The sequence below is a fragment of the Talpa europaea genome, assembly GCF_964194135.1.
Source record: "Talpa europaea genome assembly, chromosome: X".
Taxonomy (NCBI): domain Eukaryota; kingdom Metazoa; phylum Chordata; class Mammalia; order Eulipotyphla; family Talpidae; genus Talpa; species Talpa europaea.
The window spans coordinates 5,461,158-5,487,320 of NC_140081.1; the positions used below are offsets into that span (position 1 = coordinate 5,461,158).

The following is a 26,163-nucleotide window of genomic DNA, read 5'->3' on the forward strand; positions in this document are numbered from 1 at the left end:
AGCCACGGTCTTCCCTCCACAGTGACACACCATCTCCCACACCTTTGGCCGCCTATTGTATGTGATTGATCTGGGCAGGCCTCAAGGGGAGAGGTTGAGAAAAATAGTTTAGGTACGTTTTAGTCATTCATAGTTACAAAGTCAGTAAACATTTATCTTACGTACATTTTGAAGCCATGATACTTTAAAAAATGCATTGTAATTGACAACCCTGGAATTTACTGGTGTATTCATTGGTTTATCAGATACTTAATTGTTTATCATCTGTAAGACATTGTTAAGCACTTGTAATTTCTGTTTGCCATACCACCTTTGATGTGAAGTACATGGAGATTGATTGCTTGATCAAGAAATATATCTTACTCATTTGAGCTCAGTGTTGTAATAAACAGTGTAAGGAAAAGCTCAAATTTTGCATTATTAGCAGTTATAACCTTATTTAATCCGAAGCATGAACCTTAATCTCATATTCAGAAACATCCTCATTTATCATGAAACATCGATAGAAAAATGTCTACTTAATTAATCCTTTTATTTTCTTAAGGTACTTACTATGCAGGATCTGTTACAACTCATTAAAATCAACCCCGCATCCAGTCTCTACAAATCACTGGTAGGATTGTTTACTTTTCATAGCCTGCTTTTTTTTGTTAATTATAACTGACTAGTTGAATAAAGGTAAAATACTTTCTTTTAACAGATTTCAAGATTTGATCAAGAAAACCAAAAAGGTAGGAGCTTTCATTTTTGTAGAGAATAGCAACATTTTTGTCACGTACTTTTTTCTATAAAAGTATGAAACTAATTATTTTTAGGAAGAGTAGGGAATTTAAATTAAATCATTTCATTTTCCTTGCTGACAGTACTTTACCTTTTAAATAAACAAAACAGTAAATAGAACAATTCATCCATTTTAACAAATGTAGTTTGTTTATTGTTAATACAAATCATCTGTCAGATGTGTCCTTTGCAAATACTTTCTCCAATTCTGTAACTTGTTTTTTCATTCTCTCAACAGTCTCTTTCACAGAGTAGTAGAATGTTTAATCTTAAAGTGTAGGCAGTTTATTTTTTCTCTTGTGTATTGAGGGGTGTGTATGTGTGCACGTGTGCACGCGTGCACGCGCGTGTGCACCGGGAGATGCTCCAGGAAGTGGAAAAGTTAAGGACCTGTGGAAAGTGCTGTGGAACAGAAGGGGCAAGAGCAGAGAAATACTTAGATGGAGGCCACATCTTCCAAGGTGATCTTCTGCAGGATCACGAACATAATTCTGCAAAATGTTTACCTTTTCCACGGAGGGAGACAGGACGTGCCTTGGCATGAGCAGTAGTAGCAGGAAGGTGTGAAGAGAGAGCAGACTGGCTGGAAAGGGTCAAGGAGAGAGGTAGAGAAGACAAATGCAAGAAGATAAATATGAAAGAATTTATAGCTACACTAGGAAATCAAATCAGCTTTTTAAAAAGTTAAAAATCTTCAGAAGAGTCCCTTCCTTGGCTGATGCAGAAGCATCAGGGTCCTTTCAACTCTGTATTAAGAAACAACAAACTTCTAATAAAATTGATATGGTTAAAAGGATATTCCAAACATTGAGAAGGGTATAAAGTAAAAGAAAAGTAGAAATGCCTGCCCATAGTCTCTCAGCTCACGTGATGTTGATAGTGAGCATTAGTGGCGGCTTGTTCATCCCACGAGGACGAAGTTGATGAGCGTGAAAGTCTGGATCTAAGTAAGACACACGCAGAAGAGGGGTCGTGCTGCCCTGTTTTGCACTGTGCTTTCTTGTCTCTCTGTAGTATTTGCATTTTATGATTTTGTTCATGTTTATTTGATAAGTAAACATTGTTTCCTGTAAACTCTTCATGCCTTGCCCCATTTTCCTGTTTTCTTACTGATTGGTAAGAATTCTTTGATCCTTCATCTCCATGTTGTTGCAAATGTTTTTTTCCAGTGTAGCATTTATCTCATTTTATTTCATGCCATATTTTTTAAGTTTTTATATTGTGGATTGATAGATACTTCTTCTTATGCTTCTACGTTTTGTATCATACCTTAAATCTTAAAAGATCTATAATGTAAAAAAAAGGATACTGTTATAGATTGCATAAACAGTGATTGAGCAGTGGTTGAATGAAAGAAAATTGGAAACCTAAAAACACATTGTGTTTTTCAGGTTTCCTCATGCACTTTTTAAAAGAATTGGCAGAATATCACCAGACTAAAGCAAGCTGTGATGTGGAAACTCAGACAGCGCCATTTGCCGGCAAAGACACTCTTGGTAATGCTGGCCTTCTTCCATAATCTCCGCTCCCGTTTTCTTTTTGAGTGAAGGAAATGACTTGATGCGTTGTATTCTATATTACATGTTCTTGATAGGAAGGGATGTGGCCTGCAGGTGGCAGCGGCGCTCCGTTCTTCTGGAATCTTTGCTAGAAGAGATGGGGCTGGTGCTGCTCCCTCCCCCTCAGAAGCCCCAGGGCCACACTTTCCAAATCACTTGGGGATCCCACAGCTCCCCATTCTTCCTTGGGTGTTGGACAGAACCTCTCAGTGGCTCTTTGGGGCTAGGATGTATTGGGTAGTACAGTTGCAGAGTAATTCCCTTTATTTTTGTATGGTCGCATAAAGTCCCTCTTTCACTACATACACAAAAAGTTTGGTTCTTTTTTCTTCTTTTTTTAGTGTGTCTACTTGAAAATATGTCAGCTTCATTGGACTTTCAATGGAACACATTAAACTGAGTTATTTTATGTATTGTATCTCTTTTCTCTATTTCATTCATTTCCGACTTATTTAGTTTTCCTTGGTTTGCTTGTTTTGGATTTAGCTTTGCTCCTCTTTTTCCTTTGATTTAAAGAGGACCTTTTGGTAATTGTGTATAGAATTTTCTTTATTAAGTTAGTCATTTACATCTATAAACTTCCCTCTACAGGCTTTAATATATCCAATAAATTTTGATATGCTGTTTTATCATTATCATTATTCTGAAAAAAAAAAGTAGATGGAAAAACATGTCTGAACTTCAATCTGCCAAAGACAAGCTACTGCTAAGATTTTACCTACTTCTGCCAGCCGCCTTCTCTGCTTACTCTTTGGGGGGTTTCAGTGCTTGCCCTGGTGGAGCTGGTGCTCCAGGCGTGTGCTCCGTGGCATGGTAGCTTCCTGTCCACAACTGGTTTGAGAGCTTTGGGTCCTCTGGAGTGAGAGCCCATCAGTAGACCTGGCTTTTGTCCTAGTTATGTCCTTAGGTAGTTCCTCAGCGCCCTGTAAGTCACGTCAACCCTGCAGGCATCTGTGCCTTCTCTGTTAAGTGGAGGAGTTGGAGCATGTGCTCTCTGACCCATTTGAAGGTCAGTGTTTGGAGTGTGTCAGTCATCTTTAACCACAGTCTCCACCTTGGCACCTGCAGTCTGGGAAGAGATGCCAGCATTTTCTGACGTAAACTAAACTCTTGCTTCCTTTCCCCCACATTTTATGATGGACATCTAAACACACGAAAACCCCGGGACTGTTTACAGTGAGCACTGCAGGTTCCCACAGTGACTCGCATTCTCCTTGCTCAACCGCTTAACTGTCCACCCACGAGTCTCTCAGGTTTTGCTGTTTCGAAGTAAATGGCATGCACCCCTCCCTTCCCTCCCCGCGAGTGTACTCTCTGCTCTTGGACAGAGCTCTGGCCTTGTTCATCTGAGCACATTTCTCTACCCTTCTTCCCTGTGCTGTCTTTTACCAGCCGAGAAGTTTCAGCGTATCGATGATCACTTTGCAGATAGTTACCCGCAACATCCAAAGTTAGAATCTTTGGAGATGAAGCTAAATGAGTATAAAAAAGAAATAGAAAAGCAACTTCGGGCAGAAATGGTTCATAAGGTAAGCTTTGCCTCGTTGCTGTTATTAAGTGTGATATCTTTGCTTACAATCTCTTTATCTTAAGCATATGGGAAAATATCTAGAATCTTCCTTGGTGAATGTGATACTACATTGTTGTTCATATTTTCTTCTCAGTTAATGTCATTTATGCCTCCTGGTACAGTGAATGAAGTGAAGCTAAAGATGAATTAAATATATTTAGTCAGCATTAATATTAAACCTAACCGTGGAGAGAGTGTTACTGTTTCTTTGAGATAGTTATTGGTATTTACGATTATTTGTGATCAATCGACAGTTGGCGTATTTTAAAGAAACTGAACTAGGAAAAGTTAAAATGGAAGAGAAAAGAAAATGTGAGAAGGAATTAGCCGAGTTGCGGAATGAATTTGAAAGAGCTTGTCAAGCAAAATCCGAAGCCATCATTTCTCGGGAAAAGATGTCCCTTGAGAGAATTCAAAAGCACCAGGAGGTAATATTTTAAAATCATTTAATGGAAGGATTTTTCCTGTCACTGCTCGCAGACTGGCTCAGGGTCCAGGAGCGAGAGGATCCAGGGAACCAGCCTAGGGAAGGGGCAGGGACTGGCTGGGGTCAGGAGCATAAGCGAGGGTCGGCCTTGACAAGGACACATGGCTTCCTTCCAAGACTGCTGGAAGGAGAGGACCACAGATGTGAGCGTGCATGCTGGGCTCTGAGACGCTGTCACGACCGAGCTCGCTCTGGAGCAGGTGTGAGGGCCAGGTGGCAGCTGGAGGAGAGGCTTGGAGGTGTGGCTAGTGCTTGGGGGTAAAAGAAGGGCAGCAGGCAGGACTGATAGAGCTGAGAGGGGCAGCCTGGAGTCGCTGTGGAACCCCACCGAGCGCTTATAGGTGGTCGGTCATTCTCTTCTAGCTCTTGGGAGGACTTGTAAGGTCGGCCAGGGCAGAAAGGTGCTGGGAAGTAGGGCTTTATAGAGCTGAATTTGCTTAATTGGAGAAAAGCAGCCCATTTAATTAGACACGGTTGGGGCCCCGTGGTGAAGGGAACCCCAAGGGAGGGTGGGTGGCTGTCAACCTAGAGGAGCTGGGAGGCAGTAGCCGTCTCAAAGACATCACAGGCCAGGCGTGGAAGTACCGTCAGGTGGAAGAATAAGGATGGACCCACGAGGACAGATTTGCAGATGGAGGGTTCAGGTGCGGCGTGCTGCCTTGGAGGGAGTGCTGGGCCAGAGCAGCGCAGTAGGTGGCTCGGTGCCTGGAGGCGGTGGGAGGTGGGTGGGCAGGGAGTGCGCGTCGCAGGGGCAGAGCACGTGCAGCTCCTCTAGGAAAAGCGGGTTCCTTTCTCAAGGGTGAGTCTTAGACCAGACTTGGTTTGGGGCAGTTTCCAAAGCCTACCCACATGGCAGGAGGTGGTGAAAGTAGGGCCTCCTGCCAGCGACCACCCTCACGGGGACTTCTTAGTAAGGTCTGGTTACTTACACCTGGCACCCCGCTACACTTAGGGATAGCGTTTCTGGGACTTGGCCCTGTTTTAGCTACAAGAACAAATGTGGGCAGCACAGGCCTTTGAGATGAATAGATGATGTTTAGACTAGCACTTCATCTTCAGGTCAATGAGTTAGCAGACCCAAACCCCCATTGTTAACTGATATTCTCTGACAGCTGGGGAGAAGAGGGCCACCCTCCTGAGAAGCCCTGTGCCTTCATACCTGGACGCCCTCCCCTCTTCCCTGTCCTGCCGAGTCCGCTTGAGTGCCGACCCTGGGGAATCCTTCCCTGGCGCCCATGACCGGCTCACCCAGGCGCCTTCCTGCCATGAAGTCTATGTATTTTGGTTATGAAATCTTCAGTTTGTAGTGTGATTGTTTCTGTCTGACTGAATTGTGAGATTTAGTCTCTTTGTATGTCCCGCTCCTGGTGTGCAGTTTGGCACCTGATAGGTTTTCGGTAAATCTCGGGTGGAAGCGTGGCCCGTCTGCTCACTTGCTACCACTGAGTCAGAATGACCTGTGAACTGAAACTTTCAGACAACAACAAAACCGTGGGAATTCTGCTCTTTTGAAGTTGTACTGCTGAAAGCGCAGGGTTTTTGTCCCCTTGGCTGAAGAATTTACCAAATTTTTAAGTATCTGAGAGATGTTAGTTAAGTGGAATAATTAGACAGGGGATGTTAAGAGTATAGGGTAATGTGGTTTCACACACATTGGGGGAGAGTAAATTTTTGTGTAACTGAAATAGGCAAACATACTGCAAACCGGAGCCTCTTGTATGTAAAATTATTAGTCTAAATGTCTGTACTTTGTTTTCTGGAATTGACCAAGCAGTGTATGAATTCAAATCTGCTTGATTTTCTTTAGCTTACTTGTTAAAAGTTGATGTTTTCCTCCACAGACTGAAACAAAAGAAATTTATGCTCAAAGGCAGCTTCTACTAAAAGATATAGATGTGCTAAGAGGCAGAGAAGCAGACCTGAAGCAAAGAATTGATGCTTTTGAATTGTAAGTAACGCATGTGAGTTTTGGATTTTCAGAGTGGCTGAAATTCCAAAGATACCAAATGTGTCTTTATATTTTCATGTTAGTGGCCATGTTGAGTTCTTGCTTGTCAAGGTGATAACCACCTAGCTTTAAAAGGCACAGGGCAAGAGAAACAATATTTAATTTTGAACTACTAGACATGAGGATGAAAAGCCAAATACCATCATCAGGCTACAGTAAGAGCAGGCAACTCAATGTGAGGGGTCCACAGTGGTCTGGGAAGTCCTGTGCTTGGTGTTGCTGTTCACCGACAGCTTCGCATGCAACAGTGGCTGCACCTCAAGTAGCCGGGTGCCACATCGCCCAGCTCGCCGTCAGTAAGGGCATAAGTGCCGCCACTTTGGTTGTGCTGGGTGAAGTTATTTCTCGTGGTATGTGTGAGATTTACTTTTTCTTGAAGACTTATAAATGTTCTCTCCTTCACATCTTATCTGGGTTTAATTGTGAGCTCACCAGCCTGTTTGTGAACTAAGTCTTTGCCATTTGGGCTCTGTTGTGTATTGATACTTCCAGATACTTTAAGAATCTTACTTCATTAAAGAATGTGTGTCCCTCTTCATTAATGTTGTTTTCCCATTTATATGGACTCAGTACATCCGATTTCTGTCTACGTTACTTTCTGGGCAATACTGGAAAAGTAGATTGACTGTGAGAGAGAAAAGAAAAAACCAGATTTGGGCGGAGGTAATTCACTCCTTTCCGCTTTTCCTATTCACTTCCCTTCTGGGCACACGCGCCAACTAGATGCTCCTTTTCTTCACTGATTAGCCAGCAGAGGGCGCTGACACATCGGGCCTTTATCCTTCGCTGGGATATTGGTCGCCAGCCCTTCTCATGGTCACCTGACCAATTACCTGTGCACCCACTTCCCTGGCTCTGGGTCGAGTTTTGTGATTGATGTGAGACCTCCTTATGAAGGTCATTCCATTCTTTGGTATTTGGAAGTTCTGTGTTTTTTTCCCCTATCTTTTGTTCTATCTCTCAACGCTCACTTCAATATTCAGTGGAATATTTTACTCTATGGGCTAATCATTTTCATCCCACAGGTACAAACAGTATTCTAGAAGTAGCAAGCACTTAACTTCGCCAACTTAAATTTGGTTTGTAGCTTTGTAACTAATACATTATTCTTTCTCCCCTGAATGATTATGACCATTTGTCAGCTGTAACACTTTTACACGGGCATCTTTTGTGAGAGCTCACTTTGGCCTTGACACTTTCACATTTCCCCCAGCCAGGTACCGCTATAGCTCCATCTGCTCACTCAGATTCAGTGTAACTAGTTCACTGCGTAAAATAGGTGGCGGACTGCTGGCTCTTCAAGGCTCTTTCTATCACTTTCTAGTAAGGACACTCACATAAGTGTTTCAGTCTGCGGAGCTAAGAAACATGTCATTTTTCCCCCCTAAATTCATGACTTCAGATGTTGTAGTTTTCTTCTTCGCTGTATATATATTTGCTAATTGCAGGGCCCAGAGAATGCAGGAAGAAAAAAACAAGAGCGTGAATGATGCACTCAAGAGACGGGAGCTGAATATCAAGAGCCTTGAGGAGACCTATGACCAAAAGCTCAAAAATGAACTTCTAAGGTAATTGTTTGAATTTTGAAAGCAATGATGTGGTTGAATTAAGTGGATGGAATTGTGGTGACACTGATGAAAACTAACACTTTATGGCAAAACTTAGTGTTAAAAAAAACACGTTTTCATCGACACCCTGGCCTTTTCCATGAGTATTTGAATTAAGATCGTTTTAAAAGATACACAATAAAGAATAGCACCCTCTGTTTGTTCTTACTAAAACCTTCTCTAATCTTGTTGACAGCCTGTGATCTGCTTTAGTTTTTAGGGCGTCTGTGACTCGCGCAGCTTGCATAGCTGATCACCTATCAGGTCTGAATTATCACTTTAAGTTATCCTTTCCTCTGGCCCACTCAGATGCTGCTAAGATGAGGATAGCTAGCGATTTATAAATTATACTGCTGAGTGCATAGTGAAGACATGATTCATTGGCTTCTCTTTATTGCCTTGCTCATAATTTATCACTGATACTCCATTACATGGTAGCTGCGAAGATTTCTTGAGGTTCTTTAAAAGAATTTTATTGAAAAAGAAGCCTTTCCCCTTTTCCATGTATCATTTCTGAAATGATGGATTTTTATCTACTGATTGCATGTCAGCTCCTCTAAGATAATAGCAAACATTGAAGTAGCCATTAAACTTGAGGGATAAGTGAGTAAGAGTGGGTGTTAATGTTACAAACCATGGGGAACGTGAGCTGATTGGGGTCAGTTGCCCGGCTTTGGGTGTATGACTTTGCAGCTTTTGGAGTTTGGAGGATACTCACCCCAGGAATGCTGCTCTTTCCTTTCTCCCACCTCTGAGCCAGAAAGCCAGTTAGTAACAGCTGGTGCAGAGAAGTAAATCCCATGAAAATGTGCCTTTTGGTATCTAATCCTTATGTAATGCAGCTGGTATTGGCCCTCACTACAGTGCTCAGCCCCCGAGGGCAGAAGTTCTTTTATATTTGTTTTAATTTTATTTTTGCGTAGAAGAGCTGGTGTGTAGGCCAAAGGTGGGGAGGGAAGGTAAGAGGATTCACCAGAAACAGTGGGGAGCAGAACAGGCGGATCTACTGAAATATACTGCTGAGGGGAGCAACAGGCGAGACAGGAGAGGTCTGCTGTGCCATGTGGGTCAGCTCCCTGGCCAGGATTGAACTCAGGCCATAGTGGTGATAGCCCTGAGACTCAACCTCTAGGTCACCCAAGGAGGCTCCAGAAGTTCTTATCCTGGTTGGAGGTGGGGAGTCTTGACTGGTGGATCGGAAGTGACCAGCTGTTATTTGGAACTTTGTTGTGTTCAGTGTAAATGTAACTCAGTGGTCTCTGCTAACACAGAGAGGAACCACTGAGAAATGCTGTTGGCAGCTTCACGAAAAGGTGCTTCATTTTCTCTGATTGAGATTTGGGACCCAGCTGTTAGGATTGCAACAGGGTTTCGTCAGACCTCTCACATTCAGAAGTCGGGCCTCTGGCCCTCCTGCTCAGCCAGTCTGAAGTTGAGGCATTGTCATGTGCCCCTTGGTGCCCCAGTGTGTGGACAGTGACAAGGAACTCATTTTCAGTCATTCTGATTCTCAGGTATCAGCTGGAACTGAAGGAGGACTACATCAGCAGAACTAACAGTCTGATTGAGAATGAAAGGAAGAGTAAAGGTGATTCTTGGTTGGGGGTGGGGGTGTCTGTACCTTTCAGTTCTGACACAGGCTATTAACTTGCTGAGTGGGGGCTGTTCTGTGTTCTAAAAAATGTATAACTTACACCTCATTGTTCATACAAAATTACTGGTTTTGGCCTTCCTAATTTTACAAGTCTTTCACTACGTTTTTGCAAACCTGCATGTTTAACCTTTTGTATATTCACAAAGATCAGTGATTTTTATCAGCAGGATTTTATCCAAATTTATTTCAGTATACTTTGATAAATCAACCTGTGACTGTCAGGAAGGCAGCAGCAACTTAGCTGTCATCAGTACAATTACTCTTAACCGTGAGAGACTTCATTCTTGACTTTTGTGAAGTTTTATTTTAACTTCTCTGTGACCTGGTTTCTTCTCTTCTAATATAGTTTTGTTTCTGGATATCTTCATTTGACCTGTAACCTCCTAAGCTTTCATATGCATTAACTCGAGATTAGGAAAGTGGGAGACTTTTCTAGTCTTTCAGGTGTTTCACATTTCAGTATGTTCTAGGACTTTCACCTGTGTCAAGAAGTTCAACTTCAGTGGAAATTTCAGGTGGATCCCTGCGAATAAGCCGGGGCTGGCTTCTTGATATTGACCAGCCAGGTTACCCAGCGTATTGATCTTCCTTTTGTGACTGTCTTGCAGAGGCTAATATTTGTTAGGAAATAGTGCCTTTGTATCTTCAGCAAATTATTTTTTGATATATCTACGTAGACATGGTAGGTGACATGGAAGTGACAAAAGAGTTACTACAAAATCCTAAGAGGCCAAGTCTCTGTCCTTAAGGAAATTCAGATCTGTCTGCATGAGGGCCTTTTTCTCTGAGCAGATGTGGGAAGCTGGTCAGAGTATAGCAGGAAGAGGCTTACACTGAAGTAGCAGTTACAATGAACTTGTCACCACCTGTTGGGTAACAGGGCTTATTTCTTACTTGCTCACCGATGTTCTGACCCCAGCATCTGCTCTTTTAGATAATGAAATAATGGTCATTAGGTCTGGTGTACTGGCCATTGTTTTGCGTGTGTGTGTTTTTTTTTTTGTTTGGCCATAAATGATTGAATGACTTTGTATTCATTAGAAAAATGTGATTAATTGGTTGATTCTTTTAGAAAAAGCTACATATTTGCAAGAGGAGCTCGCTGCTGTTAATTCAAAAAAGGAGGAATTCAATTTATCTGTAAATCGTGTGAAGGAACTTGAGGTAATTGTTAAGCCTGGTTTTTTGAAGAAAATGTAAAACAATATATGAAATTTTAGTTTGAGCTATATATACACATCTGAAATCATCCTCTTGATATGTTTGGGCTGTTTATTATGTGACTAAGAAGGTAATTGTTGGATTTAAGTTAGTAGTTCATTTCATCTGAGTAGTTCATTTCATCTGGGTAGCACAGAAAGAGCATGTCTTCGGGGGGGAGCCTAGAGTCCTGCTTGAATCCTGCCTCCTGCCTTTACTACTTGCATGTCTTTGGCCAAGTTCTGTGACCCTCAGATTCCTTTACCATAAACTTTGAGGTATTGCGCACATCCTGTGGTGGCTGAGGGAATTGAATGAGTGAGCTGACTGATGTCAGTTTGTAGCTCAGCCCCTTCTCCCTTCCCGTCAACAGCAGGTAAAAATTCCTGTCTTACGTTACATTGGGATCTTTTGATTAAAACAAAAAGCTGTTTTTCACAGGCCACCATTACGTTCTTTCATTGGTGTGCTTGCTCTTAAAAGGACAGACGTGGAACTTTCGATACTCAAAATATAGTCTGCACATGAAATGTATTTTTGCAACTCTGTGACTGATTTGACAACTTTGTAGATTTCTGTACCCAAACATGAGCTACACTAAGAAGAGGTAAGCACCCCACAGATACCTTAGCTTTTCATATTTAAAAGAAATACTACTATAATCTGGAAAATGGGGTGATAATCTGAACCAGATAATCTGAACCAGAAGCACTTGCAGGAATCTGCTGCCCCTGCCCTGACACTAGGGCGAGAGGGGGCCTGCACTGTCGGGGTCAGCATCTCCCAGCACGGCCCAGACCTCTGTCAGGTGACCGTAAGTGAATTGTGACGCTGGGCTGCCAGCAGCCTGCCAGCTTTTACTTAAGCAGCGCCCTGAAGTCATTCAAATGCAAGTTTTCCTCTTTCACTTCCAGCTTGAGTTAGAATCTGTCAAAGACAAGTTCATGGCTCTAACAAAGCAAAACCACCTGCTGAATGAAAAGCTTGAAGAGATGAGTGACTATTCATCACTGAAGGAAGGGAAACTGGAGCTTCAGGCACAAAATAAATTACTGAAGCAACAACTGGAAGAAAGTAGAAATGAAAATGTGCACCTCCTAAACCGTTAAGTCTTCCCCCCCCCTAATTTGCATGTTTTTATAATGTGTACTAGGTTTGCAGATGTATTTGTAACTGTGAGGAGAGCTTCAGTTGAGAAGATTTTCTAGCATTAAGATTCTCAGCATCTCATTGTATAAAAAGTACAGATCTGCCTGTTGGATGCCAGAGTCCCCTCACCCTCTGACTGCTGATGAGGTTTGGCCACTGGGGGCCCCCACAAGCAAATGGAGAGATTGAGGTTGAGGTGGTTGTTACCCTTCACTGTGGACTGGGCCGGCCCCACCCCCTCACTGGAGCTCTGCCTCCTCCAGCTCGCTCTCCCTTTCTGGGACTCGCTCCCTCCCTGGCCTTCTTGGCCCAAGGAGTGACACAGCGGGGTCCTGACACCAGTCTGTGGAGTCACAGCCAACTGCAGCTACCCTGTGTCACTTGCCTATTATTAAAGGATCCTCCAGTGACCCAACTTGGGGACACCCTCCACTTCCTGCCTGGACCCCAGGGCACTGCTGACAAATGTGCAGGTCTTACTGACCCTTGGGGCTGTCTCCACAGGTTTTTTTTTAAGATTGATTTATTTATGCATATAAGAACTGGGGTACAGGCCAGAGATATGGGGGGGTGGTGAGAGGATTCACCAGAGGCAGAGTGGGGAGCAGAACAGGTGGACTGAAATACACTGCTGAGGGGAGCAGCGGATGAATCAGGAGAGGTCTGCTGTGCCATCTGGGTAGCTCCCTGGCTGGAGATCGAACTCGTGAAGCATAGCTTCATAGGTTGCATCTTAACCCCTTGTGACACCAGGGAGGCCCATGTCTCCACAGGTTTTGATGGGGAGAGCTCCTTCTGTGCCTTCCCTGCATGCTTGGGGTGGACGTTCAGGTTGATGTGAGCATCTGAAAGAATGCTTTCATGCAGAATAGGGCTCTGAAGAGTAGCGAAGTTTTCCTTTAGTGCAGTCAGTTTTTTTGTTCAGGAATTTGTGAGTCAGGATTGCTGTTAGTCCATTTAATAAATAATTGTGTGCCTATAAAGAAAAGAAAGAATAGTAGAAAACCTCTTCATATGCCTTTGTTAAATGAAATGAGAGAACTTCTGTTTGGTATTGAGCAAGCTTTTTCTTTTTCTTTTAATCTTCTTAGGCCTAGCTAAGCCATCTCCTGAACTGGTAGTTTTTCAGAAAGAACTAAGGAAAGCAGAGAATGCTATAGCATATGAGCATAAGGAGTTTGAAACCCACAAACAAGCTCTGCAAAAACAGCTGCAAAGTGAAGTGAGTATGGCCAGGTGTGAGGTGCTCCCCTGGGTGTGAGGCAGTTCATGTTGTAGATGTATGGACCTGGTAGACAGCACACCAGTTTTATCCTGACGTCAGCTACATGAGGCATATCCTTTTTCATCTGAATAGTAAGAGCCAAGGGAAAGCAAAAACACAAGGACACAAGATTTTCAAGGGCTGGTAGTGGCGACCATGAGGGGTGTCTCTGGAGCCTCCCCTGCCGCATGCCCTGGACAAGCTCTTCTTGGAGATGAATGACAAAGAAGGTGGAAACTGTGTGTGTCATGTCTGTTATTTTATAGACACTGGGCGATGGGTGTAAAGCATCTCAGATTAGCAAAACAAGAATAAACCCGTGAAAGAACCGTTCCTTTTTTATGAAGTGAGCTGTGGTTGGTTTTATATTGATTTCTTTCTCTAACCTCTTCAGATTGAGCATTCTGTACAGCTGAAGGCCCAAATGCTAGAATACGATGCTTCTGTAAAGAGGTTGACTATGCAGGTGGCTGATTTAAAATTGCAACTGAGAGAAGCTCAGACAGGTGAGTGACATTTTTTAATATATAATGTGTGAAGCTTCTCAGGTTTGTGGAAATTAATGTTCCTTATTCACTGACTGTTTAGTAATTCACATTTAGGGGGAAAGCCATAGGAATATGTGTCATCTTAGAAGCAGAACTCCATGTCCATGTCAGTAACACCAACTAGGCCATCAGCTAATGTGACTTGCTTTCACAGATATGCCATATCTTGGGTGAGCCTCAAACTTCAAATAAAGGTGTGGTGGTGACACAGAAGTCCCCCAGTTCATCCTGGGCCGAGACTTTAGTATGTTACCTTGATAGTAAGACCAGGGGATTATTCAGTGGTTCTGTGTCTTCCTAGACAGATGTCCAGATCTGTGGGTGAAGCGGGGGTGGCCTTAGCAAGAAGAGTCTTGCTGCTAGAATCAGAAACTGCATTTGCATTTGGACCCAATTTTGGAAATAAGCCGTTTAGCCTGCGCTCGTTCCTTTCATGTGCTGGGGCCTCAATTTCCTCATTTGTAGTGGGGATAATAACACCTACCGTGCCGTGGTGAGCGGCCTGGGACACACAAACACCTGGGGAATGGTCACTGCTGTGGCTCTACTGCACGTCTTCACTGCAGATGCGTGTGGCCACCCTCTCCTCCTCTGGGAGAGCGTCCTGTGGCCCTGGTGCCGCCCACTGTGCCTCAGAGGCCACTTCTGTGCATCACCCCTCCTCCTCCATCTCTTGTTCCCTTACCCCCTGTGGTAGTTTCATGTTGCTCTTATTTCTGCTCTCCTGATCTTCATTTTCACTCAACAATTCTGTTTGTCAAACTCCCATGACTGAAATCATAGTTATCTCTTGTAATGAAAAACAGTTCAAGGATGGAACCTTTTGAGCGCATGCATTGCCTGTCGCGAACCTCTCTTGAAACATCGTGGTGGAGGCATGGCAGGAGAGCAGCTGACGTGTGGACTGACTTTGCTTTAGGAAACCATAGCCGCTCTACACTTTGCATCCTGTTTGACCAGGCCTCAGTTGGCCTCAGTCTCCCTCTGTGAAAGGGGCAGTGAGTTCTGAGCCACAGCGTTGTTGTGACCACACCTTCTCATCCCCTTGTGGAAACGTGTGCAAGCGCTGTGGGCTTGGAGGACGGGGCACCATCTGTCGGGAGCGTGGTCGTTACTTTGCAACCAGTTGTCTGACTTTCCATGCTGGGTGGAGCAATTGAAGATTATAATGGGTTTGTATCAGTTCAGGTCAAATTTTTAACCAGATGAGTTCAGGTCTGGTTAGGTTTTGCTACGAAATAAATTATGAATGCACTTTCAGTCCTCAGAGCTTTTTGCTCAAGGGGGCCTCCCTGGTGGCGCAAGGGGTTAAGCACCGCAGTGTGAAGCGATCCGCAGCCTCTGCAGCACGAGTTCAGTCCCTGGCCAGCCAGAGAGAAACCCACACGGCACAGCAGACCTCTCCTGCCTCGCCCGCTGCTCCCCTCAGCAGTGTATTTCAGTCAGTCTGCCTGTTCTGTTCCCCGCTCTGTCCCTGGTGAATCCTCTCACCACCCCTCCAGTCTCTGGCCTGTACCCCAGCTCTTGTGTGCATAAATAAATAAATGTTGAAAAGAAAGTACATAACAGATGAAAGTGAAGAATAACCTGCGTTAGGAAGGCAGGCTGTGGAGCCACAGCTGATACAGAGAAGCTCTTGATAATGTTAATTACTGTCATTACTGCCACATCAGAAACTGCTTAATGTGCAAGTTTACTATTTCATGTAAGAAGTATTGAGTGCATCTCGGCCTCCCCTCACCCTGACACTCTCCCTTGATAACCCCCAGCCCTCGAGAATGAAGTCTACCGCAACTCCAAGCCGCCCCTCCTAGATGGCTCCGTCAGTGCATTCATGAGTAGCAAGGTGGTGCCTCATGAACATGATATAACTAGAGACTTCTTGAAAAGTTCTCTGGAACAGGAAAAGCTGATGGTGAATGCAGTCTCGTCAAAGAGTACAAGTTACCCCAATGCCAGCACAGAGGGCTCTTCCCCTGCTTCGGACCTGGAGTTCGTCGTCAACACCAAGGCTAAGGTGAAAGCACTCGACCAGGAGGCTGAGCGGTTAGGGAAGGCTTTCCAAAATTACCGTCAGAGAATCAGTGAACAACCCACCAGTAGCCCAGCAGCAGCCAAAAGCCCGTCACCCCTGCAGTTGCTGAGAACTCTCAAGAACATGGCTTCAAGTTCTCCCGAAAGATGTATTTTTGCAGAGGGCAGGGTGGTCTGTGAGCTGCCTCCAGAGGGCACGGAGGGCGTGCTTGGAGGGGACAAGAGCATGGCATCTGAAGCGCTGATGGGAAGCACGGCCTCACCACCCAGAAGTGCCTCCTCCAGACGCCTCTCCTCCACTCCCCTCCCAAAGGCCAAGAGGAGCCTTGATGGCGACATGTATCCAGAAGGTGAGCCGCTGCAGAAAGGGTGGTGGGGTGCCCGGGCCAAGGGTGGATCTGGTCCTCTGGCCTGAGTCCGTGCTACCCCTGGACAACAGGAAGTGGTGGGCCAGGCCTGGGAAGGCCTAGCCCCTGCATAGTCTCTCAGGGTAGGCATAGCGGAGGGGAGGAGGGAAGCATGGGGTGGTGTCAAGTTCCAGCATTTGGCAGGGCACTCAGAGGGGTGTTCAGAGAGCAACGTGGATTTCTTTACTGCTGAACAGTTTTCTGTATTTTGGTGCTGTCACAGCAGTTTCACTAGGTGCTCGGACTATTCATTTTGTGGCTCTTTTATCCATCCTACTCAGCTATTTGTAAGGATAATAGAATTTATCTTCAAAGTAATAGACCCCTTTAGAAACCATGTTGCTGTCCTCTGCATGTCATCGCTAATGTTCTTGCCCTGGTTCCTTGTTCCCTTTAGTTCTGGTCCAATCCCATGTTGCTTCCCCTACTCCTGGTCCCGACAGGACGTCCCCGCCATTACCAGCTGACTCCAGGCACAGCCCCTCCATCCACCTGCTGTCTAGTGCTCTGGAGCTGAAGGCCAGGTAAACACAGTGCAGCACAGCCTGTGCTGAGTCTTGTTCGCTATGTGGGCAATACCTGTTGGGTAGTCTCAGGGGACATTAAAAACCATGTGGCAGTAAAGAATTTGCAGTCAGATTGGAGGATTGCATGGGAATTTTGAGAATCATCTGAATTATCTGGGGAAAAAAGATTCTCTTTAGCAAATAAGTAATTCCTATGTTTGCTGAAGTGGACATACAGAAATATGCACTATGGAATTAATGGGCATCTTTATAGTTCATGAGGAGGCTTGGTTTATAAAAAGAAAACACCCAACTTGTAAAGTCTATGAAAGCACGTTTTTGTAAAAGCATGTAAGTTTCAGTTTAAACCTGAAATAGTTTCATGTTGGTAAAAAGTCAATTGAAGACATTTTGGTACTTAAATAAAATAAATAAGGCTCCAATCTATATGTCACAGAAATGAATTTTGAAGGGGTGGGAGGATTTCGAGTGTGATTGCTGAAGCAGGGTGGATGGATGTGTGTAGACGCTCGACTCTGGGTCTCCCAGGCCGGGATTCCAGTCACGCATGAAAGTCGGCCTGGGCCTGGTCCCCGTGGTGGAAGATTCTGACTCCTCACTTCCTGGGCTAGAGCCTGGATTGGAGCAAGGTGCTTCTGGTCTGCTGTACAGAGGCGAGAACTGCCGCCTGTGCCCCTCATGCTGGGAGAGGGAGACGTGCTGTGTTTGGATCGCCCTTCCTTGTGGCGGAGCACAAGGAAAGCAGGTGTGCAGTGCCGAGTTCGGGCACTGTAACACCCGGGCCGGCGCTGCTGCCGGGGTGCAGCACTAGTTTTGTTCAGAGATGTTTCTGGGTCTTAAAAATCAGCTCCCAGCACTAGCTTTGAGAGTACAACATTACTCTTTGTTGACTAAGGAGGGGAGGGCCTGCTTAGCACCGTGTGGTTAGGGGGAGCAGTGGCTGGGGCAAGTGCTCCCCTCACCCATATCCATAGCTGGGGCGGTGAGTGCCTCTGGCATGACAGGGCTCTTTTTCTCTGAGCCAAAGAAAAATTAATTTTCTGAAGCATTTTTTCAAATCATCACCCTATGCTCTTGGGTTTTACTTTTTTTTTTTTTTTTGAGGTACCATTGGCTTACATTACTGAGAGTTTAACTTTATTACCTTCACATTCGTGAATTTTATTCTTCCATTCCAGTCTTTACCAAAGACAAACTGAACTTCAAGACAAAAGTGAAATTTCAAATCCAGACAAGTCGACTTTTAAGGACAATGAGGAATTTGAATTGTCTTTTGACTGTAAGTTCAAATATAAGTACTGATTTTTATAGTTGCTAATGTAGAAAGCTTAGTTTTCATGAAACAGCCATTATAAAAACCAAAGCATTATAAATTGGGACATTTGTATTTCGCTATAAAACCACAGACACACAAGTTGCCTTATTTTTATATCAAATATTTTCAGAGTTGTGTCTGAATTTTTGTTTAAAAATTTTCGAGATAAGTAATTATTTGAAAGTCGCAGCTAAGTTAAGCACATAGTGATTCCTTAACTTCATTTACCAAGTTTGGAATTGCCTCACATTTAAAGTGATGTTTTTCTTTTTTTTTTTTTTTTTTCCCCTCTTTGTGGGATATGAAGATGGTGAGCTTTTTGTTCTTTAAGTTACACCGATTCTATTGGCTGTCTCAGGTGTAGAAAGCCCACTCTTCCTGGAAGAGTGGTAGTGACTCAACATCAGCTGAGTCTAGAGGCTGATCCCTGGGCTATGGACCCTTCTCGGAGTGGTCACCTTGGAGCCACTTCCATGTACAATCGAGGTGGAAAGTCCATCTGAGGTCCTTCCAGCTTGAGAAGTCCTTTTATTTGTATTCAACCAGCCGTTTAGCCTGGTGATCTTCATCACCAAGTCCAAAAGTACAACCTTTTGAACAGTTAAATGAGAGACTTTATAAATTCTTAGTAACTAACTTAAACTATTGATATTTAAATAGAAATCAAATGATTATCACCGGCCAGGTGAATTCTTCTGTCATTGAATTTTTCCTATTGGGTAACAAATCTAATTTGAAAACCTAATTCTTTGAAGTGTAAGAACATTCTATCAAGTACAAGCACATATCGGCGAGCAGCTGCATTGTTTGCTATAGGGAAGGACTGGCCTAGTTGCTTTGGCTGAAACTGAAGTGTCCCGCGATAAGTCACGCCCACAGGGAAGCACACTTCTGTCTGGCTGCTAGGGTTGGGGACTCACAGGCCACTGCTTGTTCCTTGTGCAGATGCAGGGAGCGTGCCAAGGCAGTTTGAGGTGGATAGGCTCCACCCTGCTGGGGACATGCCTCACATGGATGCTGCCCCTGTCGCTGCCGCCGCCGCCATGCCTACCTCCTGTCACTATGCAAGTAAGTTTGTCTTTAATAAATAGCATGGCCACCTGCTGAAAGCCAGTTTGTGTGTGTGCTCTGTCAATCATTTCATGTGTCATTGATGGACTTACTGTAAGTGTAGATTATTCGAAGGCTTGGTTGGGGTGTTGTCATCCTTAGAGACACTTCCTGAAGTAACTCTCAATTTGAACATGTAAAGACAGTGCTGAGGTAAAAACTCTGTGAAAGAAAGGTTTGTCATTTCATTTTTCTGTACCATTTGCTTTAAAAGGTGTTTCTTTAGTTGCCTAGAGTCTGACAGAACAGTGACCTTTTGTTCAAGATACTTCTGTAAAAGTCACTCCAGAGAACCTTAGCATCTTGAGAGGTCATGGTGGAAAATGGAAATTATAGCTGATACCCACTGTACAACTTTAACATGTTGTGACAGTGTACACTTGTTTTTTTTTTTCTATCTCTTTGCTTCCTTTGCCTCAAAACATTAGCACAGGAAAACCTTTATATTTCAGTTTTTTTTTTAAAAGATTTATTTATTTATACAAGCACTGGGTACAGTCAGAAGTGCGGGAGGGTGAGAGAATTCACCAGAGCCAGAGCCGGGAGCAGAGCAGGCAGACTGATGAAGTACACTGCTGAGGGGAGCAGCGGGCGGCAGGAGAGGTGTGCGCGCCATGTGGGACCCTCACCGGCGGCTGGGGATAGAACCGGTGCTGCAGAGGCTGCGGGCAGCTTCGCAACCTAGCACTCAACCGCTGTGCCACCGGGGAAACCGTTCAGTTTTTTTGTTTTAAAGATTTATTTATGGGGCCTCCCTGGTGGCGCAGCGGTTGAGCGCTGGGTTGTGAAGCTGCCTGCAGCCTCTGCAGCGCTGGTTCGATCCCCAGCTGCTCCCTGGCCACTGGAGGAGGGTCCCAGATGGCGCACAGACTTCTTCTGCCACCCGCTGCTCCCCTCAGCAGTGTACCTCGGTCCTTCTGCCTGTTCTGCTCCCCGCTCTGGCTCTGGTGAATTCTCTCACCCTCCCGCGCTTCTGACTGTACCCAGTGCTTGTATAAATAAATAAATAAAAATAAATCTTAAAAAAAAAAGATTGACTTATTTATGCATACAAGAACTGGTGTAAGCCAGAGGTGTTGGGGGGTGAGAAGATTCACCAGAGACAGAGCAGGGAACAGAACAGGCAGACTGACTGAGATACACTGCTGAGGGAAGCAGCGGGCGAGGCAGGAGAGGTCTGCTACGCCATGTGCGTTGCTCCCTGGCTGGCTGGGGATGGAACTCGTGCTGCAGAGGCTGCAGATAGCTTCACAGTGCTGTGCTTAGCAACTTGTGCCACCAGGGAAGCCCTATATTTCAGGTTTGTTTGTTTTTTAAGACGCTGGAGGAAACTGATCTTCAGACTTCTCTTCACTGGCCTGCTTTCTCTTTCCTCTTACCTTCTTCAGATAACCCACTTCCAATGTGGAGGAAGGGAGGGGAGCTGTAGGGGGATTTGAGCCTCATTCCAGGGCTCTGCCAACAGCCAGGTCCTTTTCTGCTTGGGCCATAGTGTTTATTCCTCCAAGTTGGAAGGAAATTCCTCAAGTAAAAGTGCCGCTAGTCCCTCCTAGACATCAGGAAAACGTTCTCTGCAAAGCCTCTTGTGGGCAGTTTCTTGGTTTCAGTCATAGGACCCAAGAATATGAAGAATTGCTAAAAGAAACTAGAGGTTTTGCTGATTCCAGAGTAAATCTGCTTTGAAAAGCAGTAAGACTTGGCCAAGAGGCTTTTCTGTGCTTGTTGGCACTTTCCTGAGCTGGGCTTACCTCATTGAGCCAACCTGATCCCCAGTGGGGACAGGGATTGGCCGGGGAGGGGGAGGGGTGCACAGTGGCTGCCTGCATCTGGTAGCAGTCATTTGGCAGAGACCGAGTAAGTAGGGGGTAAAGATACATCATCGAATAAGGAAAGCCAGTGGAGCAGATAGTAGATTGTAATAATGGCTTTCAAAATAATTCCTAAATAGTATTTCATGTTTTGACCATAGAGAAATTCTCTTATAGTCATCTTTTGACTTCATCATCTGGGTACAAAGGGAAATAAGAGGCCAAAACTGGCTCTATTTGAGGTACCCAGTGGAAATGCTGCTTTCGTTTTTGCTCTGACATACAAAGAGGTTTCTACCTGCTGTTCTGCAGCTACAGTAGAGCCCACAGCGAGGAAGCAGCCCTTTCTCCTTGATTTTCCAGAATTGGGCTCTGTTTGAGAGTGCGGCCATGCACGGCAGCGACGGCATTCAGGAGGAAACCTTCCCCACAGCAGCGAAGGGGTTGCGTTTCTGCCTGTGGTAATGAGCAGCTGCCTCTGCTTGGTATTTGAATTTCGTGACCAGGATCAGGAGCCACAGAGAATAAAGGGAACTGTGTGGCCTGTTAGGGAAATGAACTTGGTGCCTGCTAGTGACTTAGACCAGGGCACAGCAGAAAATCCCCTGGTGAACCTGTGGGTTTACCTCCAGCATTGCTCAAGGGGAGAAAGACGAGGTTCTGGGCCACAGCTGGAAGAGAAAGGTCAGCAAGCACACTTGTGGGAGTGAGGTTAGTCCAGCCTGTGGGAACCACTTGTGCCCAGGGCTGTGGGGACTAGAGAGAAACTCACCGTGTGGGCCTTTCCCGGGACCCACTGCAGTAGGAAGAAGCCAAAGGCGCTTTGGCGCGGCAGACACACAATGCCGTGCAGTCCAGTGCTGGGGAGGGCCCCGCCATGTTAGGAGTGAGGAGGACCACAGAGCAGTGGCATTTACGTTTAGTCAGTTGGGTTGGAGGGGGGACAGGCATGCATGGCTTCTGGAGACAGTGAAAGCAAGGCCCAGAGTAAGGAAACCCAGCCGTGTTCAGGTACTCGCCAGTGTGTCGGGATGGACGCTCGTGACGCAGAGGTGAGGGTGATGTCAGGAGTCAGCCTGAGGAGAAGGCTGCTGGCCGGAGCCTGGGCTGCATGGGTCTGCTCCCTCCCAGGGCAGAGCCAGCGCTCAACAAGACCAGGTCTTCTCTGAGCCAACAAGTGGTGCTGAGGCAGGCAGGTGAGGGAGGCGGGTTGCTTGAAGGCAGAGACTGACATTGGGAGGGGCGTGGACAAAGAGGAGGTGAGTGTGGCTGCAGGTAAGCGGTCACCGGGAGCCGAACCGCAATGGTGCAGCCCAGCAGCACACGGCAGCGGAGCAGGAGGAGGAGGAGGCCCCAGGGGCCAAGAGCACACAGTGTAGAGAGCTTGATGACAGGGAGGGACGTGAGGACTGCAGGTAGGAAGCCGGTGCGTGGGATTTCCATGTTTTGGTGGCGGGGAACTCATTAGGTACACATGAGAGGTGGGGGAGAGATCAGGGCCCGAGAAAAAGACGTGGGCATGATCAGGAAGGAGGCCAAGCTAAAATCCTAGCCAGGGAGCAGCCTGGAGGGCGTGGGGAGGAGCTGGAGGATGGCAGGGGCCACGGCGAAGGGCAGGAGAGCCTAGCGCGCCTTTGCGGGGAAGAGTTCTGAATCTGTGTGAAGAAAGGGAGACCACTGGTTAAGTGACCGTTCTTGAGACAGGGAGAGATCAGGCTCAAAAGCAGAGGCAGAAATGCAGGGCTTGCCCTGGTAAGGATGCAGGGGGAGGAGACGGGAGGATGAGAGCGTGGCCTGGAGGAAGGGGGTGGAGGTGCTTGCGCTCAGGGGGCTTGCATGCATCTCAGTAATGTAACCGCGGCTCGGCTCGGAGTGGGAATGGGAGCTGGGGGGCGGGGGAGTTGGACCAGCCGCTCCGCGCAGACCAGCAGTCGGCTAAGTATCCAGCAGCCTCCTTGAGCCTTGCCAAGGCCCCCTGCAAAACTGGTCCCATGCGCCTCTGAAAAGTCTCACTGGAAGCGATTCGTTCTTTATTTCCTGCCTTATTAGACACAGACGAGAAACAAGTTGAGGAGCAGGAGGAAGACAGCATATGGAAACAGAAAGCGGAGGAACGAAGGCAGAGAGAAGAAAAATGGCATAGTGAACGACAAGAAGCTCTAGAAAGGGAACGAAGAGAACTAGAAAAACTGGATCAAGAACGGGTAATATGAACAAGTCAAGCGAAGTCTCAGTACTGGTTTCTCCACCCTCGCTGTCGGGGAGGAGGCATCCTTAGTGTGTACTGAAGCCATAGGAGCAGTAGCTAACTTGTAAACGCTTCCTGTAGCATCTTGAGCCTCTTTTTCTAAGAACCCTGAGGAAGGCCTCGAGGGAAGACCGTCCGTGTGGCCTGTCAGCGCGCATTCCCCTCTGCGCCTGGAAAAGCCCGGGAAGGAGTGGGCTGTGCTGGGCTCTAGGTCTTCCCTTTGTGAATGGGCCATAACACAGAGGCTCCAAGGTCCCCACGCTGGGACTAGAGAACCCAGGGTGGCTCCCGTTGGCCCCCTGCCCTCTGGGGCCCCTCCAGCCTTCTCTGACTTGCTCCTGCGCCCAGGCAGGTGCTCACACTGCACTTCCCCTGCCTCAGTGTCCCTGGTCAGTGAGCCTTCCACGGGCATGTTCCCCGCGCTCCTGGCTAGGGGGCGGCTGAAGCTCCTCACTGGGTGGGGGACCCCTTCCTTGAGGTGATGGGGCCGCTTGCCTCCGCCAGCAGCAGTGGCTGCCATTTCAGATGAACGCAGCGCTCCTGGCGTGAGGCTCGCGCTGGAAGGATGTGAATGAGGTTACCATGTGTTTTGCACACTCTTGAAAGGTTTTAAAAATGTATTTGTGTGTCTCCTACTTTGGTGCTTACCTTTTTCATAGAGGATGATTGAAGAGTCCTTGAAGATTGAAATGGAAAAGGAATTAGAAGTGAAAGAGAAATCTGCTTGCAGTGAAAACCCTCTAGAGAAATACATGAAAATCATCCAGCAGGGCCAGGACCAGGCGGCGGCGGACCAGGTGGCACGGCGGGGCACGGGCTGTCCGGGGGTGGGGGGTGCGAGGGCAGTGTGGTGTATTTGAGAACCTTGGGACAGAAATCTGGCTTCTCCATTTGAGACAAAATGATACAAGTATAGAAAATCCAGAGTTCAGATGGAGCCTTGAGTCGTTTAATTCTATTAAACTCCTGCTGAAATGTCATCACTTTTCTGGGGTAAAAGATTGAAGAGATTTTGATAGGTTGTAAAAGTTGGGGTGACTGTTTCAAGAATAAGAGAGATGGACTGAAACATGCCTGTCAGTGAGTAATGAATGCATCGGTCCAGGCAAACGTTACTATTTTTATCCAAGTCTGGGGCGCTGTGGGTGTCGAGACTGCGCGCTGGCTCGCTTATTTTCATGTTCTTGCTGCGTTTCATGGACTTCTTAACTTACAAATATGTTTCAAAAGTAGTTCTCAGAAAACCTAGAAATCGTTTGATAGGATTCGTCTATCTCATTTCAAAGCCCTCCTTTCCCCCTTCGTCTCAGAACTCGAGGAAGGCGGCCCAGGACCTCTCCCAAGCGGACACGCTGCCATCTAGCGAGAAGGACGGGAGGTATGGCCCCCATGGCCCCCCCCAGCCCTGTGCTCTTGGCAGAGGGGTGTCCCGGGGCTGGTGGTGTCAGCCAGGGTTGATGGCCAGCTCTTGAGGGTCGTCTGCAAGAAACTATTGACTCCAAGTTACTGATTTCAAAAAAGTTGTTTTTTAACGTATGAAATTGCTTCTGATACAAGCTGTAAGCAAGGGCAAACCCCCCCAGGGAAGGAATGAAATTTTGTAGCGTTCCCTGAATAAACTTGCAAGAACTCACACTTTTTTTTTTCAACTCACAAAATGTTTGAATGTGTCTTTCCCTAACTAGTGTCACGGGCTTTTCTCAAGAGGAAGCAGATGACTTTTGGTGACCGTGGGTGCCCCCAGCTTCACGTAACGTAACCACAGGGCTGTGTGCTCTCTGCTGTAAGACAAAGTGCTCAATAAAAATTTTATGTAACCAATGTGGTTTGGTTTCCTAATTTTAGTTGTGTTATAGTGTATAAATCAAAAATAGTCTCCATGGGTCACAGCTCGGCATTTCTCATTCAGCCTTTCAGTAGGCTAGTAGGCTAGAATGAGCTGGGCCTTTTTTTTTTGGGGGGGGTCCATTTTTGTCTGAAAACTCACTGTTTTGGTCATATTCCATTTTGTAAGTTGTCAAACAGGCAGGCCTGCTGTCAAACAGGCAGGAGGCAGTCTTCTGGAATACTCTCCTGATTGCTCCCTGAACATAAAGATGCAGGCTTTTCCATTCTAGCTCTAAGGATGGTTCAGTGTTGCCTCTGTTCTTACTTTGGACATCTTTTTCTTGAGGAACAACCAAACTCTTCTGAGATGGTGATGAAGAGAAAAGGTAGAATTTAATGAGCTCTTACTCTGTGCCAGGTATAATTGTAAACCTTCATCTGTGTTAACTCGCTTAATGGTCTTACCAGCCGTGTGAAATGTAGGTACTGTGACATTTTCAAATACAGCACAGAAGCCCTCGCACCCGCACCTACAGACAGCCTGTCCCTAGCCTTGGCACCCGATGGGCCATCTCCTGCTCTCCATCCTGCTGGATGATTTTTCACTGTAACGCGAGGTCCAGAGTTTAATGGCCTGACTGAGGTCTCGTGGCCATCAAGTGCCAGGTGTGGAGACCAGCACTGCCTCTGGCCTGACTAGTCTGGAGCAGCTGCGGTGGAGGACAACACGGGACCTGTACGGGTCATCCTCTGAACTCAAGTGCAGCACCAGCGTGACTTCCTGAAGAGACTTAGTTCTCGCTCCTGTCTCCCTTGCACACTGCCTCTCCCAGTCCAGTATCTGGCCCGGGGACACGTCCTGGAAGAGTTCCGTAATGACCTGCCAGTGTGGTCACCAGAGCCCGCGCAGAGGACCGCTCCGAGGGTAACAACCATCCTTTTTGGCACTTTGAAGTATCTTCTCCTTATTGAAACTCTCTCAACGTAGCATGCGCCTGACCTCAGCAAGCATCTGTGTGATTGCTACTGTGACCTCTATCAGGTGATTGGCTTCATTAAGG

At 46.1% G+C, this 26,163-nt stretch overlaps 1 protein-coding gene across 1 annotated transcript; it reads left to right on the plus strand.

Annotated features, from left to right (window-relative positions):
* Window positions 1–2,171: 2,171 nt before the first annotated feature.
* OFD1 (OFD1 centriole and centriolar satellite protein) lies at window positions 2,172–24,747 on the plus strand (the record flags this gene model as incomplete). Its single annotated transcript, XM_084258181.1, has 18 exons — window positions 2,172–2,276; window positions 3,732–3,868; window positions 4,164–4,337; window positions 6,238–6,344; window positions 7,853–7,972; window positions 9,526–9,599; window positions 10,738–10,829; window positions 11,780–11,969; window positions 13,106–13,236; window positions 13,673–13,784; window positions 15,596–16,210; window positions 16,665–16,791; window positions 17,973–18,073; window positions 19,055–19,177; window positions 23,077–23,231; window positions 23,935–24,072; window positions 24,586–24,653; window positions 24,696–24,747. Exons 1-18 carry the CDS (start codon window positions 2,180–2,182, stop codon window positions 24,745–24,747), a joined length of 2,613 nt encoding a protein of 870 aa, XP_084114307.1. The 5' UTR covers window positions 2,172–2,179.
* Window positions 24,748–26,163: the final 1,416 nt, after the last annotated feature.